This window comes from Pristiophorus japonicus, chromosome 9 (genome assembly GCF_044704955.1).
Source record: "Pristiophorus japonicus isolate sPriJap1 chromosome 9, sPriJap1.hap1, whole genome shotgun sequence".
NCBI lineage: Eukaryota > Metazoa > Chordata > Chondrichthyes > Pristiophoridae > Pristiophorus > Pristiophorus japonicus.
Genome location: NC_091985.1, coordinates 136,958,451 through 136,980,209, shown reverse-complemented (window position 1 = coordinate 136,980,209; position 21,759 = coordinate 136,958,451). Strand labels below are relative to the sequence as shown.

Here is a 21,759-nt window from a genome sequence, read left to right as displayed (position 1 = left end):
GATGGCCACCGGTAGCACAGAGGAACGGTACTGTGTTGGTGAGGACTGGGATGATTTCATTGAGAGGCTCCAGCAGAGCTTTGTCACGAAGGACTGGCTGGGAGAGGAAGCGGCTGGCAAGCAGAGGGCGCATTTACTGACAAGTTGTGGATCCAAGCCGTATTCGCTGATGAAAGACCTGCTTGCACCCGAGAAGCCGGCGGACAAGTCTTTTGAAGAGTTCAGCACTCTCATCGGTGAGCACCTCAAACCGCCGAGCAGTATACACATGGCCCGGCACCGGTTCTACACACACCGGTGTCAGGGGGGACAAAGCATATCGGACTTCGTTGCGGACCTTCGACATTTGGCCAGCCTCTGTAAGTTCACAGACGCCTGCAGGGGGGAGATGTTAAGGGATTTCTTCATTGAGGGCATTGGTCATGCCGGGATTTTCAGGAAGCTTGTTGAGACCAAGGACTTGACTTTGGAAAGGGCAATGTTGATAGCTCAGACCTTCATGGCAGGGGAAGAGGAGACCAAGATAATTTATGCGCGCAGCCCTGGTTCCAACGTGGCGATGGACCAGGGAGTTAACATTGTAAACGAGATTCAGAACCCCGCAGGCAGGCAAGGGCAATTCGACACCGGCCAGGCAGCAACAGGCTCTAGGGTGGGCCAGCGACAGAGACAATGGCAGGGGGATCAGCAATTCATGCCATCACAAGGGACAATGCATCCCGGGATGGGATCATTGACACTCAGCAACAGAATGCTCAGGAGTAATCAAAGAGACAATGAGAGAGGAATGCTTGTTAACAGTTCCTTTGTTCACAACAATCTCAACTCATGCTGGAGGTGCAGTGGCAGACATGCTGCGAGAACCTGTAGGTTTCAGCAGTTTATCTGCAGAAACTGTAACTTCAGTGGACATCTGGCCAGAATGTGCAGAAAGCCCGTAGCGAGGCTAGTTTATGAGGCAGAGGTTCCAGACGAGGGGTCTACAAGGCAGGGAGATGGCAAAGCTATGGACGCTGAAGTCCAGTGGATTCATGTGGCAGACATCCACAGCTCGTATACCAAAACGCCACCTATGATGATGAAAGTTCAATTAAATGGCATCCTGGTACGCATGGAGCTGGACACAGGAGCCAGCCAGTCACTTATGAGTGCCCAACAATTTGAAAAACTATGGTCACTCAAAGCTAACAGGCCTAAACTAGAACGCATTGACACGCAGTTATGGACGTACACCAGAGAGATCATCCCAGTACTAGGCAGTACAAACTTGGTGGTCACACACAATGGATCGGAGAACCGGCTGCCACTCTGGATTGTCCCAGGTTTTGGTCCCACACGCTTGGGGAGGAGCTGGCTAGCCGAGATGAACTGGAAATGGGGGGATGTGCACGCCATTTCATCTGTGGAGCGAAGTTCATGCTCACAGGTCCTGCAGAAATTTGAGCGACTTTTTCAACCAGGTGTCGGGACTTTAAATGGCACCAAAGTAGTGATACGCATCACCCCGGACACCAGACCAGTGCACCACAAAGCCAGAGCCGTGCTGTATGTGATGCGTGAGAGAATTGAGAGTGAGTTGGACAGGCTGCTAAGAGAGGGCATAATTTCGCCTGTTGAATTCAGTGACTGGGCAAGCCCCATCGTTCCTGTCCTTAAAGCAGATGGATCGGTCAGGATTTGTGGCGACTACAAGGCCACCATCAACCGAGTGTGACTACAGGATCAATACCCGCTTCCGAGAGCGGAGAATCTTTTTGCCACGCTGGCAGGTGGCAAGCTGTTCACCAAGTTGGACCTCACTTCAGCCTACATGACTCAGGAACTGGCTGAAGAATCCAAGCTTCTGACCACCATCACTACGCACAAGGGGCTATTCATTTACAAAAGGCTTCCGTTTGGCATTCATTCATCGGCCGCTATCATCCAGAGGAACATGGAAAGCCTGCTCAAATCCATCCCTGGAACAATCGTATTCCAAGATGACATCCTAATCACGGGTCGAGACACCGAGGAACATCTCCACAACCTGGAGGAGGTGTTACGCCGACTGGACTGGGTAGGCTTGCGACTAAAGAAGTCTAAGTGTGTGTTTTGGCCCAAGAGGTTGAGTTTTTGGGCAGGAGGGTTGCCGCAGATGGGATCCGGCCTACCGAATCCAAAACGGAGGCGAGCCGTCGTGCACCCAGGCCCGGCAACACATCAGAGTTGCGGCCATTTCTGGGACTATTGAACTACTTCGGGAACATTCTGCCGAACTTAAACACATTGTTGGAGCCGCTGCACGTGCTCCTGCGTAAGGGTTGTGAATGGTTTTGGGGGGACTGTCAAGAACGGGCTTTCAATCGGGCGCAGAACCTGCTTTGTTCTAACAAGCTGTTGATCTTGTACAACCCCTGCAAGAAACTGGTTTTAACGTGTGATGCATCATCCTATGGGGTTGGGTGTGTGTTGCAGCAAAGTAATGATGAGGGCCAACTCCAACCTGCGGCTTATGCCTCCAGGTCGCTCTCCCAGGCAGAACGGGGATATGGGATGGTTGAAAAGGAAGCACTCGCATGTGTCTACGGGGTGAAAATGATGCACCAGTACCTTTTCGGCAGAAGGTTCGAGTTAGAAACAGACTACAAGCCGTTAACATCCCTGTTGTCCGACAGCAAGGCTGTCAATGCCAATGCGTCAGCTCGCATACAGCGGTGGGCCCTCACGCTGGCTGTGTATGACTACACCATACGGCACCGGCCAGGCACCGAAAATTGCGCTGACGCGCTCAGCAGGCTCCCACTGGCGACCACCGAGGGGGCGTCGGAGCAAAGTGCGGAGATGGTCATGGCCGTTGAGGCTTTCGACACCGCAAGCTCCCCCATCACAGCCCACCAGATCAAAATCTGGACCAACAGAGATCCCCTCCTATCCCTGATAAAGAAATGAGTCCTGACCGGGGATTGGGCGCCCGCACACGGAGCGTGCCCCGAGGAGGCAGGCCGTTTCACAGACGGATGGACGAGCTCTCCATCCAAGCCGACTGCCTGCTATGGGCAGCCGGGTAGTCATGCCCCAGAAAGGAAGGGAAGCATTCATCAGGGAACTCCACAGCGAGCACCCATGCATCGTGCTAATGAAGGCCATTGCCCGGTCACATGTATGGTGGCCGGGAATTGATTCAGACCTGGAACACTGGGTTCACAAGTGCACGACGTGTGCTCAGCTGGGAAATGCCCCCAGGGAGGCCCCACTCAGCCCGTGGCCCTGGCCCACCAGGCCATGGTCTCGTGTTCACGTAGACGACGCGGGCCCGTTCATGGGGAAAATGTTCCTGATTGTTGTCGATGCATACTTGAAATGGATCGAGTGCATCATATTGAATTCATGCATGACATCCACCACCGTGGAGAGTCTGCGTGCGGTCTTTGCGACCCACGGCTTGCCGGACATCCTGGTTAGCGACAATGGCCCGTGTTTCACTAGCTATGAATTCCAGGCGTTTATGTCGGGTAATGTTATCAAACACGTCAGGACAGCACCGTTCAAGCCGGCTTCCAATGGCCAGGTGGAACGTGCGGTTCAAATCATAAAACAGGGCATGCTCCGGATTCAAGGGCCCTCCCTTCAGTACCGCCTATCGCGCCTCCTGCTGGCCTATAGGTCCCGGCCGCATTCGCTCACGGGAGTCCCGCCCGCAGAACTACTCATGAAACGCACGCTTAAAACGCAGCTGTCCCTCATTCAACCAGCCCTGTCAGACATTGTTGAGGGCAAACGCCAGTCCCAAATCGAGTGCCATGATCGCAACTCAGTGGGGAGATGCATAGAAATCGATCACCCTGTATTCATTCTCAATCATGCTTTGGGACCCAACTGGCTTGAGGGTACTGTAATTGGCAAAGAGGGGAATAGGGTCACAGTGATCAGACTTAACAATGGGCAGATATGCCGCAAACATCTGGACCAAGTAAAGAAAAGGTTCAGCATGGACACTGAGGAACCTAAGGAAGATCATGAGATGTCACCCACACCACTGCCAGTAAACGAGCAACAAGGACATTCACCAGCATGCACAGTCCCTGCGGCCAGCCCGGACAGGCCGGAATCACCTCAGGCGACAGAGACGCATGCCAAGGCTCAACCACCAGAGCCCCAACTGCGGCGCTCCACGAGAGAGCGTCGACCACCTGAAAGACTCAATCTTTGACCCAAAGACGTTGGGGGGAGGTGATGTCATGTTTGTAACCTTCATGTAACTGTAACCCTTATGTAACAACACTATAAACTGTATACACCTGAGTAATGCACACCTTGACCACAGGGGGTGAGCTTGTGGGAGACACTCCTCACCTGGTCATCCAGGTATATAAAGGGTGCTCCCACGCAGGGTCAGCAATTCTTGGTCCTGGGAATAAAGGTTCAGGTCACGTAGTGACTTTGTCTGCAGTACATGCCTCGTGTGATTCTATAGTGAGGTGTAAGGACACCACATCCTCAATGATCTGATGTCTCACAGGAGACAATGGTTAGCACAGGGCTGCACCATGCTGGGGGCAATATTCCCAACAGAGGGTATACAGGCAGGGGATGAGCTTCCTCAACATGACTGAGCAGCAGTGCTTCAGGAGGCTCAGGCATTTGTCGCCTGCTGGAACAAAATCTGCAGCCCAGAGGTCCTGGTGGACACACCTTAGCAGTGGTTGTCAAAGTCATCACCACCCTCAACTTCTTCTCCTCAGGCTCCTTCCAGGGATCTGCAGCAGACATTTGCAGGATCGCGCAGACGGCTGCCCACAGATGCATCACCCAGGTGATCAATGCCATCTTTGACAAGTCAGCCAATGATATCAACTTTGCCACTGTTGAGACCAGTGTTACTAAGCAGACTCTCTTGACTTTGTAGCTCTGGCTGAACAGGGCACCATCGACTGCACACATGTCTGGCCATGAAGACACCCCATCATCACCCAGGAGTGTTTGTGAACTGCAAGAACTTCCACTCTTTCAATGTATAACTGGTCTGCAACCATCGAAAGATGATTATGCATGTGTGCGCCAAATTCCCTGGCAGCTGTCATGACTCTTTCGTGCTGGGCCAGTCCATCCTCCATCAGCTCTTCACACCTCCAAACACACTTAGTGGCTGTCTATTGGAGACAAGGTCTATCCACTTAAGATGTGGCTCAAGACACCCCTGAGGAGACCAAGTACTGAGGTGGAGGAGCATTATAATGAGAGCCACATGTCCACCAGATGTGTCATAGAGCAAGGAACAGGCTTGCTGAAGATATGCTTCAGATGCCTTGACAGATCTGGAGGAAACCTTCAGCCAGGGTCTCAAGAATCATCGTCGTTTGCTGCACGCTGCACAAGATAGTGCAGCAGCGAGGGTTGGAGCTGCAGGAGGAGCATGGTGCACAGCATACAGCCTCATCAAAGGAGGTGGAGGAGGAAGACAAGGAGGAGGATGAACCTGAGGTGAAGATGGTACCAGCAGCAGCACACATTGCTGCCTGGGAGGCCCGGTATGGTCGCATCATGGTCAGATTTACTTAACTTGCTCCAATGCAGCCACATGCTTTATGAAGTCCCCCCCCCCTCAATCCCCCTCCAACAACAACAACATATTGGTGCCCTCTGCTTTAATCACTGCCCGATGTCCACACCAGCCACACGGCCCAGAGGGCAGTTACCCCCGCAGGGCGTTAAGGGGTCAGCACAGGGCGGCGAGGGGTTGCCACGCACGCCGATGGTTGCCTCCGCAACCTCCCGGGCAATTTCTCAGGTGGTAGTAGCACCCCCTCCCCAAGGCGAAAACTGTTTTGCCCCCAGAGGCGCTAAAAGAGTTATAAAAAAGGGCAATTTTGCCCACAAAGCATACCCACTACAAGGACCAATCCACTCCTCTCACCCAAAGCCTCAACGCTCGAGGTTAAAGCCACCTCCAAGGTTTGAGGCAATAATGACAAGACCCAAAAGTGGTGCAAAGTGGGGCCATGTGTAATCATAGTAACTGAAACTTACCACTAACATTTTTTGATACACCCTTGTGCATCTGCTATTGTGTCATTTTTCTTTTCCGAGTGCTTCTATGAGGTGCAACCCCTGTGGTTTTAGCAGAGATAGAAGCAGGCTGCTCACTTCCCTGCTGCAACTCGTCAGATACTTTTGACAGATGTATAGAATCATGTTACAGCACAGAAAGAGGCCATTCAGCCTATCGAGCCTGTGCCCGCGCTCTGTAAGAACACTTTAGCTAGTCCCACTCCCCTGCTCTTTCCTCGTAGCCCTGCATATTTTTGTCCAATTCCCTTTTGAAAGCTATGATTGAGTCCATCACCAGCATCCCCTCAGGCAGTGCATTCCAGATCCTAACTACTCGCTGCGTAAAAAAGTTTTTTCATGGGTTTTGGAGCCTGTGACGGCGCCATCAAAGTCTGCTTCTCCTGCGACTGTGCAGGGGCATCCAGGACTGTCCCAGGAGGCATCTGGGGCTCTGACTGAGGGGGAGGCAACAGGGAAGAAGTGTGAGCGCTTTGAGGAGAGCCCCCACTTCCATGTCCCTTCTCGCTATCATCCCTCTCATGGGCCACCCAAATGTCCCTACTAACAAAGAGCTGGAGAGCACCTTGCTCACAGCAGTGGGGCCATGAGGACCCAAGTCTACGTTTGGATCCTGAGAGGAGGTCTATGAGCCTCTGCCATCTGTTCTCTATAGCTAGAATGTGAGTGGCGCATTAGCTGTTCCATGCAGGTGGCTATCCTTTCCATGCTAGAGCACGTTGTCGTCATCGCCTGCGACATGGTGGTGCCCATTCTCTGCACATTTGCAGACATCACAGCTGCAAAATCTGCCAGATCCTCCTGCAATTGTTGCTCCCCCTCCAAGATCACCCTCTTTATCAATGGCCCCCGAGGCTCAGCATCTGCATGCAGCTCAGCAGAGCTTGGAACGTCCCGCGCTCTCCGGCGACGAGTCTCCACTGCTGTCTCTGTCAACACCATCCACTCTTGCTTAGTTGTAAATTGTGAGACACCAGGTGACAACTCTACACTATGGCCCAAAGGACCCACCAAGGTGTGTGTATCTGCGCTGGTGCTGGGTGTGCTTGGGTTTGCTGACAGTGCACCCTCAGAGGCTGGTGGCCCCTCTGAGGAGTCGTCTTTCTTCTCTGGCTGGACAGTGGGGGGGGGAGGGGGGCACTTGATGGACCTGTGGGAGAGTAACGAGGATGAATTAGAAGTGTTATAATAAGAATGGGTAACATTATCATTATGCACATTTAACTGGCTGCTGGCATCAGTCACCATCTGAGTGACTGCTGTATGCCATGTGGCTTTATGAGATGTGATTCTGTCACCAGGTTGCTGGGATGTCCCCCTCTCTCCATCGCCCACTGCCAGCTTCTCTTGAGCTCCCGAGGTCTCCAGAGCCCCCTACTCTGCTGCTGTAAGGTGTGCAAACTCTGGAGGTCCACCTCCGGTTCTCTCCCTCTCCCTGTTGTCGTGCGCTCTTTTCTCCTGCAAAGAGCGAAAGAAGAGAGGTTTGAGTGAGAGTGATGGAATGAGTGCAAGGAACAGATGGGCTACATCTGTCGAGGGTGACTATGAGAGAGTGGGGTGGCATTGCCAAATGGCCTCTTTCTGTGGTGATGCTCGCTATGATTGCAGTAGGATGAGGATGAGTGTCAGGGGTGGTAAGTCAGGTGGAGATGTGAGTATGTACATAGAGAGGGATGGGTGGACGTGGAAGCTATGCTGGTGTGAGGAATGACGTGAAGGAGTAGGCTTGGGAAGGCAGGGTGATGGGGATGTGTTGACAGGCACATCCGGACGAAGGTGAGTGTGGCATTGCACTCACCATTCCTGATCTCATCAGATCATTGAACCTCTTCCTGCACCGGATCCAGGTCCTCCTCACAACCTCCCTGCTGCTCACCTCCTCTGTTATTTCCAGGCCGTCCCTTTTGGTCTCTTACTGAGGTCTCTTGCACCTATCTGCTGGGAAGAGGACCTCTCTGCGTGCTCTTACTGCCTCAACCCAGAACATGCAGCGAGAATCTGTAAAGCGAGGTGCAACTCTCTGCCTTTGGGTATTCATATTTTTCATTTTGCTCAATAACTCCAACCTTTCCAATGCGCCTTCCACGCTCCTTTAGCAAACTTCAAATGAGTTGTGCACAAGGCTGCTTATATTTATGTATATGCGCACTAGATATGAGTCATCGATGACATCATCAAACACGCATGGCTGGTTTAATTGGGGCCATTAAGCTAAAGTCGCTCTGAAGATTAGGCTGACCAAGACATCGCCTTCCCGACGCACTACAGGGCCCACACGCAGCCGACCCGATTCAGAAGTTAAAATTCCAGTCGTTAACTCTGTTTCTTTCTCCACAGATGCTGTCTGACCTGCTGAGTATTTCCAGCATTTTTTCTTTTAATTTCAGATTTCCAGCATCCGCAGTTTTTTCCTTTTGTGTGGCGGTAAAACTATTGACAGTCCAAACATCCTGCTGGAAATGACTACGGAACATAAAATGCTACAAAAGCACTGAGTGCCCATCAGCATCTGTAAAGAGAAAAGCTAGGCTAATATTTTGGGCACGCATCATTTCTCAGACCAAGTTGCAGGACCTTCTTCCCCAGACTTACCCGAGTGCTGGTGGGTGTCCAAGGCCGCCCGATTTTCCAGAGGCAGGGAGCCACTTCCTGCCCACGTCTTGCCTGTCCCGGCAGTGTAAAGAGGCCTGGGAGTTAAAATACCCCTATTTTCTCCTGCAGTGGGTGAGTTTCTGCCCAAAACCAGCCTGCAGTTAAAATCGGAGCCATTCTTGTAATGATCAAAAATTCTTTTAAGTCAGCAAAATGTTCACAAGGTCTCATTGCCCTGCCCCCGCTCACATCTCTTGTGTATAATCACTGCACCACTTTCACATCAACATTATTCTGATCACAACCCTCATGTCACTTGAAGAAAATGTTTTACCGGCTTGAACTTAATAAAAAATAACGAGCATTTCTGTTTTATTGTTGAGCCAGTTAATCCCTTTATTACTAATTGTAGTGAATTTATTTTTTAAATCTAGGCTCTGTATTAGCATCAAATGCAACCTTTGGAGAGTGTCAAACAGTAACACTGGTGAGTTCAAGATGATATATAGTTTGGTAGAACACAGAGACATGTTAACAGGATGCAAAGTGAAGGGATTGTATCAACCATTGACAAATGCCCTGCCTTAGTGTGGAATGAAAACTACTGCACACTAATTACCAGTGTGATTTTGACCCAAGGTGCAGCACCAGCAGTCAGTAACAAAAATAAAAACAGAAATTGCTGGAAATATTCAGCAGGTCAGGCAGCATTTGTAGAGAGAGAAACAGAGTTAACGTTTCAGGCTGACCTTTTGTCAGAACTGGAGAAAGTTAGAGATATAACAGGCTTTAAGCAAGTACAGAGGCAGGGTGAGGGGGAGGGGTGGAAAGAATAAAATGGAAAGTCTGTGATAGGGTAAAAGGCAGGAGAGATTAAGATGGAGATATTCCCCAGCGCTCCGCTTGGAGGCGGTAACCTAGTCGGGGAGGGACTTCCTGCTCCCGAGTAGCACCCTGGATACTGCCCCAACAGGAAGTGAAGCGTACGACATTGCGCTCCACTTCCTGTTGGGGCGGTATCCGGGGCGCTACTCCAGCGGTACCAGCTCCTCCGCATCGCATAAACGCGTTTCAATGGCCCTCTCCTTCTGTTAATGGCCTCCACTGAGCCACCAGGGCGGCATGGTGCTGAGGCCACAGCCCAGCCCGCAAACGGATTGCCAGGCTGCGCCATGGTGGCTATGGAGCAACAAGACGGACCGACCGGTGAGATGGCCAAAACAAAATAATGGCGGCGTACCTCCCCCGTAACTTCCACCCCGGGAGTGGAGTTCGGCCCGGTTCGCGACCCTCGAGGCAAGCGCTGACACCGGGGCGCTTGGCAATTTCTGCCGTGGGGTGCTAAGGGGTCGCCGCGCACACCAATGATGTCATCACTGGCTGTGCAGCGGCTTGGGGTGCTACCGTGTTATTTCCTCCGTTACCTCCCATTCAATTTCGCGGGAGCCGGTAGCACACCCCCCACCCCCTCCCTCCGGGCAAAAACAAAAGTATTGATATGTCCTTACTATACAGTATAAATCCACACGAGGCCCATACCTGGGAGAAGGACACTCGGTCACTCGGTGACCAGTTACCTTTATTACCAAGACCTCAAGTGATAAAGGTGGGTGGAGCTTTCACTTTTATACCTGAAAGTCCAAGTTAAGAGTGTCTCCCACAAGTTCACCCCCTTGTGGTCAATGTTCTCAAGGTGTACAACTTAGGTCAGCTTATACATGAGTTACAATGATAGTTGAATACATGACATCACCTCCCCCCCAATGTCTTCTTGGGATCACAGGTTAAGTCTCTCTGGTGGTTTACGCTACCTTGTAGAGTGCCTGAGTTGGGGCTCCGGTTGTTGGGCGCTGGCCTGAGTGTCTGCTGCTTGCAGTGCCTCAGACCTGTCCGGACTGCCCACAGTGACTGGGCTCTCCTCCACTTGATTCTGGTGTTCGGACACCTGTGGTGGAGTAAACTCTACGTCGTGTTCTTCCTCTGCTTCTTCTATGGGGTTGCTGAACCTCCTTTTAGTTTGATCCACGTGTTTGCAGCAGATATGTCCATTGGTAAGTTTAACTACCAAAACCCTATTCCCCTCTTTGGCAATCACAGTACCTGCAAGCCATTTGGGCCCTGCAGCGTAATTAAGGACAAAAACAGAGTCATTGACATCAATACATCGCGCCCTCGCATTCCTGTCATGGTAGTCACATTGTGACTGACGCCTGCTCTCAACAATTTCTTTCATAGTAGGATATATAAGGGATAACCTGGTTTTGAGCGTCTTTTTCATTAGCAGCTCTGCGGGTGGAACCCCTGTGAGTGAGTGTGGTCGGGATCTATTGGCCAACAGGAGGCGTGATAAGCGGCTTTGTAGGGAACCCCCTTGGATTCTGAGCATCCCCTGTTTGATTATCTGCACTGCTCGTTCCGCCTGGCCGTTTGAGGCCGGCTTGAACGGTGCTGTTCTGACATGGTTGATTATATTGCCTACCATGAAGTCCTGGAATTCAGTGCTTGTGAAGCATGGGCCATTGTCGCTAACTAAGACATCCGGTGGACCATGGGCGGCGAACATTGCCTGTAGACTTTCTACCGTGCCAGAGGATGTGCTTGAATTTAAAATGGCACACTCGATCCATTTGGAGTAGGCGTCTATTACAAGCAAAAATATTTTTCCAATGAAAGGACCTGTATAGTCCACATGGATGCCTGACCATGGCTTGGTGGGCCAGGACCAGAGGCTAAGGGGGGCTTCCCTGGGTGCGTTGCCCAGCTGAGCACACGTGTTACACCTGCGAACACAAAGTTCCAGGTCTGCATCTATCCCTGGCCTCCAAACGTGGAGTCTAACAATTGCCTTCATCATGACAATGCCCGGGTGCTCATTGTGAAGTTCTCTGATAAACACCTATCTGCCCCTCTGGGGCATGACTACTCGGTTTCCCCACAGTAGGCAATTGGCCTGAATCGGGAGTTCATCCTTGCACCTATGAAACGGTTTAAATTCCTCAGGGCATGCCCCATACGTGGCTGCCCAGGCCCCATTCAGGACACATTTCTTAACTAAAGACAGTAGCGGATCTTTATTTGTCCAGACTTTAATCTGACGGGCTGTCACAGGTGAGCCTTCGCTTTCGAAAGCTTCAACAGCCATGACCATCTCAGCATCATGCTCAGTTGCCCCTTCAGTGGTGGCTAGTGGGAGCTTGCTGAGTGCATCGGCGCAGTTTTCCGTGCCCGGTCTGTGCCGAATTGTGTAGTCATAGGCAGCTAACGTAAGTGCCCACCTCTGTATGCGGGCCGATGCATTCGCATTTATGGCCTTGTTGTCGGCCAAAAGGGACGTTAGGGGTTTGTAATCTGTCTCCAGCTCAAATTTCCTACCGAACAGGTACTGGTGCATTTTTGTTATTGCATATACACATGCTAGCGCTTCCTTTTCTACCATCCTGTAGCCCCTTTCTGCCTGGGACAGACTTCTGGAGGCATAAGCTACCGGCTGTAACTGACCATTGGCATTCACATGCTGCAACACACACCCGACCCCATAGGACGACGCATCGCACGTTAGAACAAGTTTCTTACACGGGTCATATAACGTTAACAGTTTGTTGGAGCATAACAAGTTGCATGCTCTATCAAAAGCCCTTTCCTGGCTGTCCCCCAGACCAAATCGCAACCTTTGCATAGGAGCATGACTAGCAGCTCTAACAGCGTGCTAAAATTGGGAAGAAAGTTACCAAAATAGTTCAGGAGTCCCAGGAATGAACGCAGCTCCGTCGTGTTACGGGGTCTTGGTGCTCTCTGGATCGCTTCCGTTTTGGATGCAGTGGGACTGATCCCATCTGCTGCTACCCTCTTCCCCAGGAATTCTACCTCTGGAGCTAAGAAAACGCACTTCGCCTTTTTCAGTCATAGACCTACACGGTCCAGTCTGCGTAGCACCTCCTCCAGGTTGTGGAGGTGTTCTTCAGTATCGCGACTCGTGATGAGGATGTCATCTTGAAAAACCACCGTCCTTGGAATCGACTTGTGGAGGCTTTCAATATTTAGCTGAAAGATCGCGGCGGCTGAACGAATCCCGAACAGATATCTGTTATACGCAAACAACCCCTTGTGTGTCATGATGGTGGTCAGCTTCTTCGACTCACTCGCCAGCTCCTGGGTCATGTAAGCTGAGGTCAGGTCCAATTTCGAAAAAAGTTTGGCACCGGATAGCGTCGCAAAGAGGTCCTCCGCTCTCGGTAGCAGGTACTGGTCTTGGAGTGACACCCGATTGATGGTGGCCTTGTAATCACCACATATCCTGACCAACCCATCCGCCTTGAGCAGCGGCACGATTGGGCTCGCCCAGTCACTGAATTCGACTGGCGAGATGATGCCTTCCCTCAGCAGGCAGTCCAATTCGCATTCTATCTTTTCCCGCATCACGTACAGCACCGCTCTGGCCTTGTGGTGTACTGGCCTGGCGTCCGGGTTTATGTGAATCATTACCTTGGCCCCCATAAAAGTGCCGATGCCGGGTTGATATAATGAGTCAAATTTGTCCAGGACATGTGAGCATGATACTCGCTCCACAGAAGAAATTGCATTGACATCGCCCCATTTCCAGTTCATGACAGCAAGCCAACTCCTCCTCAGTAGTGCGGGACCATCCCCCGGGATAATTCAGAGTGGTAACCTGTTCTCCGAATCTTTGTGGGTCACCACTACCGTGGCGCTGCCTAGCACCGGAATGATATCCTTTGTATATGTCCATAGCTGTGCGTAAATCGGCAATAATATTGGCCTCCTGGCCTTGGACACCCACAACCTTTTGAATTGTTTGATACACATCAAGGACTGGTTGGCTCCGGTGTCTAGCTCCATTAATACTGGGATGCCATTGAGGAGCACTTTCATCATTATCGGTGGCGTCCTGGTATATGAACTGTATATGTGCTCCACATGAACTCGCTGAACTTCAGCTTACAGTGATTTCCCCCAGGATTCATTTGGCTTTGTAGGGCTTAGATTGGGCTCGTCCTCCTCGTACATCAACCTGGCTGCAGGCTTCCTGCACATAGGCGCCAAGTGACCGCTGACGTTGCAGTTTCTGCAAGTATATTGCTGATACCTGCAAACTCTGGCTGGGTGTTTGCCTCCACACCTCCAGTATGAGCTGGTGGCCCCGTTGTTGGAAAGAAAGGGTCCATTACCAGTCGATCGTCTCTTAACTGTCTCTGTAACTGTCCTTAAGCGCAAAATTAACAGGTGTTGATGGCCCCATTACTGGCCGCATTGTCCATTGCGATGGCATGAATCTCCTTTCAGCTGGCCATTGTCTCTGTTGATTTCCCCCTTTGGGTTCGACTACATGCTGGGGCATGTCCGATTGCCCTTGTCTGCCTAGAGAACTGTGTGCCGTGTTAACAATATTGACTCCCTGGACGTTTGCCGCATTTGAGCCAAGATTTTTGTCATACATCATTCTGGTCTCTTCCTCCCCTGAGATAAATGTCTGGGTTATCAGAGCCGCCGCTTCCAAGGTCAAGTCTTTGGTCTCAATCAGTTTCCTGAAAACCCCAGCGTTCCCGATGCCCTCAATAAAAAAGTCTCGCAGCATCTCCGCTCTGCATGGGAACTTACATAGGCTCGCCAGTCGCCGGAGATCTGCCACGAGGTCAGAAACGCTTTGCCCTTCTCGCCGCCGGTGCGTGTAAAACTGGTGTCTCGCCATGTGCATGCTGCTCGCCGGTTTAAGGTGTTCCCCGATCAATTTACTGAGCTCTTCGAACGTCTTGTCCGTTGGCTTCTCTGGCGCTAGAAGGTCCTTCATCAGGGAGTACGTTCTGGATCCACAAACCATCAGGAGATGAGCCCTGCGTTTGTCGGCCGAATCCTGTCCTAACCATTCCTTAGTGACAAAACTTTGCTGTAGTCTCGCAATAAAGTCGTCCCAATCATCACCAACACAGTACCTCTCTTCTGTGCTGCTAGTGGCCATGCTCGCTTGATTTAAATCCCAGTTTCTCGTCGCCAATGATATGTCCTTACTATACAGTATAAATGCACACGAGGCCCATACTTGAAAGAAGGTCACTCGGTGACCAGTTACATTTATTACCAAGACCTCAAGTGATGGAGCTTCTCCTTTTATACCTGAAAGTCCAGGTTAGGAGTGTCTCCCACAGGTTCACCCCCTTGTGGTCAATGTTCTCAAGGTGTACAACTTAGGTCAGTTTATACATGGGTTACAATGATAGTTAAATACATGACATCACCTCCCCCCAGAAGTCTTCTTGGGATCACAGGTTAAGTCTCTCTGGTGGTTTACGCTCCCTTGTAGAGTGCCTGAGTTGGGGCTCCGGTTGTTGGGCGCTGGCCTGAGTGTCTGCTGTTTGCGGTGTCTCAGGCCTGTCCAGACTGCCCACAGTGACTGGGCTCTCCTCCACTTGGTTCCGGTGTTCGGTCACCTCTGGTGGAGTAAAATCTACGTCGTGTTCTTCCTCTGCTTCTTCTATGGGGTTTGCTGAACCTCCTTTTAGTTTGATCCACGTGTTTGCGGGCAGATTTGTCCATTGGTAAGTTTAACTACCAAAACCCTATTCCCCTCTTTGGCAATCACAGTGCCTGCAAGCCATTTGGGCCCTGCAGCGTAATTAAGGACAAAAATAGGGTCATTGACATCGATACCTCGCGCCCTCGCATTCCTGTCATGGTAGTCATATTGTGACTGATGCCTGCTCTCAACAATTTCTTTCATAGTAGGGTATATAAGGGATAACCTGGTTTTGAGCGTCCTTTTCATTAGCAGCTCTGCGGGTGGAACCCCTGTGAGCGAGTGTGGTCGGGATCTATTGGCCAACAGGAGGCGTGATAAGTGGCTTTGTAGGGAACCCCCTTGGATTCTGAGCATCCCCTGTTTGATTATCTGCACTGCTCGTTCCACCTGGCCGTTTGAGGCCGGCTTGAACGGTGCCATTCTGACATGGTTGATTCCATTGCCTGCCTTGAAGTCCTGGAATTCAGTGCTTGTGAAGCACGGGCCATTGTCGCTGACCAAGAGATCCAGTAGACCGTGGGCGGCGAACGTTGCCCGTAGACTTTCTACCGTGGCAGAGGATGTGCTTGAATTTTAAATGGCACACTCAATCCATTTGGAGTAGGCATCTACTACAACCAAAAACATTTTTCCCATGAAAGGACCTGCCTAGTCCTTGACCATGGCTTGCCGGGCCAGGACCAGGGGCTAAGGGAGGCTTCCCTGGGTGCGAGCTGAGCACATGTGTTGCACCTGCGAACACAAAGTTCCAGGTCTGCATCTATCCCTGGCCACCAAACGTGTGGCCTGGCAAATGCCTTCATCATGACAATGCCCGGGTGCTCATTGTGAAGTTCTCTGATAAACACTTCTCTGCCCCTCTGGGGCATGACTACTCGGTTTCCCCACAATAAGCAATCGGCCTGAATCGAGAGTTCATCCTTGCGCCTATGAAATGGTTTAAATTCCTCAGGATATGTCCCGTACGTGGCTGCCCAGGCCCCATTCAGGACACATTTCTTAACTAAAGACAGTAGCGGGTCTTTATTTGTCTAGACTTTAATCTGACGGGCTGTCACAGGTGAGCCTTTGCTTTCGAAAGCTTCAACAGCCATGATCATCTCAGCATCATGCTCAGTTGCTTCCTCAGTGGTGGCTAGTGGGAGCCTGCTAAGTGCATCGGCACAGTTTTCAGTGATCGATCTGTGCCGAATTGTGTAGTCATAGGCGGCCAACGTAAGTGCCCACCTCTGTATGCGGGCCGATGCATTCGCATTTATGGCCTTGTTGTCGGTCAAAAGGGATGTTAGGGGTTTGTAATCTGTCTCCAGCTCAAATTTCCTGCCAAACATTTTTTTTACTGCATATACACATGCTAGCGCTTCCTTTTCTACCATCCTGTAGCCCCTTTCTGCCTGGGACAGACTTCTGGAGGCATAAGCTACCGGCCATAACTGACCATTGGCATTCACATTCTACAACACACACCCGACCCCAGAGGACAACGCCTCGCACGTTAGAACAAGTTTCTTACACGGGTCATATAACGTTAACAGTTTGTTGGAGCATAACAAGTTGCGTGCTCTATCAAAAGCCCTTTCCTGGCTGTCCCCCGAGACCCAATCGCGACCTTTGCATATGTGATGTCTGTAAGTGCTGTCAGCTTGTAATGCTTGAAGCTCCATACTGTGGATGTGGACGTATTGTGTACTGCAGCTGCAGAGTTATAATAAACAGACAGGCAGCTTCCGGTAGCTTCCGGACAGAGCAGCCTCCATGTTAAGAAGCTGTGTGTGTGTGCTCTGTGAAGATATCACAGTTGGCGACTGAGGATGGAGATTTTTCGGATGTTTAAAGCTTAAATTTTGTTGGTGAAGGATTCAGCCAGCCGACAGAAGACTTTGGAAGTTTCTGCCTTTGAAAAAAAAAGCTACAAAATCCTTGGTAAACTACAGCACACGGTGAGAACAGCTTGAAATTAAAAATGGCAGATGTAATCGCACATTTGGGGGAATATAGACACGACCAGGAACGTTTTAAAGCGTATGTGGATCGGCTAGAAATGTATTTCACTGCAAATAACATAATCGAAGTTCCAGACAATACAGTCCAGAACCAGGTTGTATTGGAATGGAAGAAAGCGATTTTCTTAACAGTGGCGGGTCCGGCATTATACGAAACCCTTGTAAATCTGCTTGTGCCTGACGAGCCAAAGGACACAAGGCTTAAAGAGATTTTAATGAAGCTGGAGCAGCACTATAACCCCAAACCGTTAGAAATTGATGAAAGCTATTGTTTCGGGATTCGGAATCAAAAGCCTGATGAAGAAGTCAATGATTATATCATAGCATTAAAAAAACTATCGATGCACTGTAATTTTGGAAACTTTCAAAACCGAGCATTATGGGATCGTTTTGTTTGTGGGGTGAAAAATGATGTGATCAGAAGGAAGTTATTGACGACGGATGACTTGACTTTTGAGATTGCTTGTCAGACAGCGAGGTCGATGGGCATGGCTGAACAATATTCCCGAGAATTAAATAATGATTACAGTCGTCAGTCAACCGAGGTAAATCACCTGCAGGTTCAAATAAAAGACGGACATGGGCGAAAATCTCAGAAACTGGAAATTCTACCAGAACGTCGAAGTCATGCTATAGGTGCCTGGGACAACACATTGTTAAAAGTTGTCCATACGTGAAGGCAGAGTGTTTCTTCTGCAGAAAGACTGGGCATCTTGCAAAGGCATGCCGACTGAAGGGTAAACCAGCTTTTAAAGCTATGAGTCCAGCGTTCAAAGCTATGAGTAGTAATCCAAAGAGACTGCATGGCTTGGAAGAACAACAGCAGGACGAGGAGATGTTAGAGTTACACGTCATCAGGAACACGAGGTTAACGGACAACAATTCGGAAAGCATCAAAATCCACATAGATGTTGCAGGATTCAAGATACCAATGGAAATTGACATGGGTGCCTCCGTGAGTGTAATACCGGAGTCGCTGTACCGCAACAAATTGCGTGATTTCCAACTGGAGATATCCAAGATAGAGCTGCGAGGCTACTCGGGAGAGAAAATTCCTGTGGTAGGCCGTATCACCGTACCGGTGAAATATAAAGATCAATTTCAGAACTTGCCTCTAATAATAGTGAAAGGAAACAAGACTGCTTTACGAGGAAGAAATTGGTTGAGCTCACTGAAGCTGGATTGGAGTAAGATATTCTCTGTGGAAGCGAGATTTTCATCAACGGATGAGGTTAGCAAACAGTATCTGAAGGTGTTCTGCGAAACGGGCAGTCCTATCCAAGGCTTCAAGGCAAGTGTCAGGGTACAGAAGGATGCTAGATCTGTTTAATAAGAACATAAGAACATAAGAACATGAAACATAAGAATTAGGAATAGGAGTAGGCCATCTTGCCCCTCGAGCCTGCTCCGCCATTCAATAAGATCATGGCTGATCTGGCCGTGGACTCAGCTCCACTTATCCGTCCGCTCCCCGTAACCCTTAATTCCCTTATTGGTTGTAAATCTATTTATCTGTGACTTGAATACATTCAATTAGCTAGCCTCAACTGCTTCCTTGGGCAGAGAATTCCACAGATTCACAACCCTCTGGAAGAAGAAATTCCTTCTCAACTCAGTTTTAAATTGGCTCCCCCGTATTTTGAGGCTGTGCCCCCTAGTTCTAGTCTCCCCGACCAGTGGAAACAACCTCTCTGCCTCTATCTTGTCTATCCCTTTCATTATTTTAAATGTTTCTATAAGATCACCTCTCATCCTTCTGAACTCCAACGAGTAAAGACCCAGTCTACTCAATCTATCATCATAAGGTAACCCCCTTATCTCCGGAATCAGCCTAGTGAATCGTCTCTGTACCCCCTCCAAAGCCAGTATATCCTTCCTTAAGTAAGGTGACCAAAACTGCACGCAGTACTCCAGGTGCGGCCTCACCAATACCCTGTACAGTTGCAGCAGGACCTCCCTGCTTTTGTACTCCATCCCTCTCGCAATGAAGGCCAACATTCCATTTGCCTTCCTGATTACCTGCTGCACCTGCAAACTAACTTTTTGGGATTCATGCACAAGAACCCCCAGGTCCCTCTGCAACTCAGCATGTTGTAATTTCTCCCCATTCAAATAATATTTCCTTTTACTGTTTTTTTTCCCAAGGTGGATGACCTCACACTTTCCGACATTGTATTCCATCTGCCAAACCTTAGCCCATTCGCTTAACCTATCCAAATCTCTTTGCAGCCTCTCTGTGTCCTCTACACAACCCGCTTTCCCACTAATCTTTGTGTCATCTGCAAATTTTGTTACACTACACTCTGTCCCCTCTTCCAGGTCATCTATGTATATTGTAAACAGTTGTGGTCCCAGCACCGATCCCTGTGGCACACCACTAACCACCGATTTCCAACCCGAAAAGGACCCATTTATCCCGACTCTCTGCTTTCTGTTAGCCAGCCAATTCTCGATCCATGCTAATACATTTCCTCTGACTCCGCGTACCTCTATCTTCTGCAGTAACCTTTTGTGTGGCACCTTATCAAATGCCTTTTGGAAACCTAAATACACCACATCCACCGGTACACCTCTATCCACCATGCTCGTTATATCCTCAAAGAATTCCAGTAAATTAGTTAAACATGATTTCCCCTTCATGAATCCATGCTGCGTCTGCTTGATTGCACTATTCCTATCTAGATGTCCCGCTATTTCTTCCTTAATGATAGTTTCAAGCATTTTCCCCACTACAGATGTTAAACTAACCGGCCTATAGTTACCTGCCTTTTGTCTGCCCCCTTTTTTAAACAGAGGCTTTACATTAGCTGCTTTCCAATCTGCTGGTACCTCCCCAGAGTCCAGAGAATTTTGGTAGATTATAACGAATGCATCTGCTATAACTTCCGCCATCTCTTTTAATACGCTGGGATGCATTTCATCCGGACTAGGGGACTTGTCTACCTTGAGTCCCATTAGCCTGTCCAGCACTACCCCCCTAGTGATAGTGATTGTCTCAAGGTCCTCCTTTCCCACATTCCTGTGACCAGCAATTTTTGGCATGGTTTTTGGGTCTTCCACTGTGAAGACCGAAGCAAAATAATTGTTTAAGGTCTCAGCCATTTCCACATTAAATCCCCCATCTCTTTACTACAAGCCACGTTCCGTACCATATGCACTCAAAGAGAAAGTTGAGCAAGAGCTCAAAAGACTAGTGACTGAGAACATTATTTGTAAGGTAGATCGATGTAATTGGGCTACACCCATTGTTGTTGTACCTAAGTCTGATGATAAAGTAAGATTTTGTGGTGATGATAAGGTAACCGTAAACCAGGTTCTAGAGGGTAAAGTCCCCAATACATTGCCGAATATAGAAGATTTGTTCACAACACTGACAGGTGGTCAGATCTTCTCAAAACTGGACCTTACAAATGCCTACTTACAGCTTGAGCTAGATGAGGAGTCCAAGTCATGTTTGACTATAAATACTCATCTCGGTCTATATCAATAGGCTACCGTTTGGAGTGTCTTCTGCCCCTGCCATATTCCAAGGGGTGATGAACCAGATTTGCAAGGCATTGAAGGGGTAGTATGTTATTTGGATGACATACTAATTTCAGCACTAAATAGGCAAATTCATAATAAAATATTGAATGAAGTCCTCAAACGGCTAGGGAAGCACAGAGTACAAGTGTCTGCTCGTAAGTGTGAGTTATTTAAAACTCAGTGGAGTACTTAAGGTACAGAGTAGACAAAGATGGTTTACATTCGACCAAGCAAAAATTGGATGCAATTAGAAATGCGCCCACTCCCAGGAATGTCACTGAACCGTTCATTCTTGGGTCTTTTGAACTATTATGGGAAGTTCCTACCAAATTTGGCTACAGTATTACATCCACTGAATGAACTTTTGAAAAAACAGGTCCAGTGGAAGTGGTCAAAAGAATGCGAAACAGCATTCAAGGAGTGTAAAAACAAATTGGTAGAGAGCACAATGTTAGTTCACTATGACATATCTAAGGAGATTAAGCTAGCATGTGATGCCTCTCTGTATGGAGTTGGGGCAGTAATCTCTCATGTATTAAGTAGTGGGGAGAAGAGACCAATTGCTTTTGCTTCACGCACTCCCAGTGCCAGTGAGAGTAATTATGCTCAAATTGAAAGGGAAGCTTTGGCATTCATTTTTGGGGTCAAGAAGTTTCACAAATACTTGTATGGTCGTAAGTTTACCATCGTTACAGACCATAGGCCCCTAACAGCAATTCTCCATCCAAAGTTCCCAGTTTCAACATTAGCTGCAGCCCGAATGCAGAAATGGGCTTTGATTTTGTCAGCATATACATATGATATTGAATACAGATGATCAGCTGATCACAATAATGCTGATGCAATGTCTAGATTGCCTTCCCTATCACAGGGTACACCCGATAGGGAAGAAGTGTTTTATTTTTCATACATTGATGAACTGCCAGTCATAGCTGGGGAGATTGGTAGAGCAGCCAAACGTGACCCCGTGATGTCAAAGGTGTATGAGTATATTGCAACTGGATGGCCAAACCAGGTAACAGACAAAGATACACATCCATTCTTCATTCGTAGGAATGAATT

At 49.3% G+C, this 21,759-nt stretch overlaps 1 protein-coding gene across 1 annotated transcript in view; it reads left to right on the top strand.

Moving 5' to 3' along the window:
- The window catches only part of chgb (chromogranin B), an 85,225-nt gene that overhangs the window by 734 nt on the left and 62,732 nt on the right, over window positions 1-21,759 (top strand). Inside the window, exon 2 of the mRNA XM_070888789.1 lies at window positions 9,072-9,124. Within this exon, the coding sequence (XP_070744890.1) occupies window positions 9,072-9,124 (53 nt within the window). The remainder of the gene's footprint in view (window positions 1-9,071; window positions 9,125-21,759) is intronic.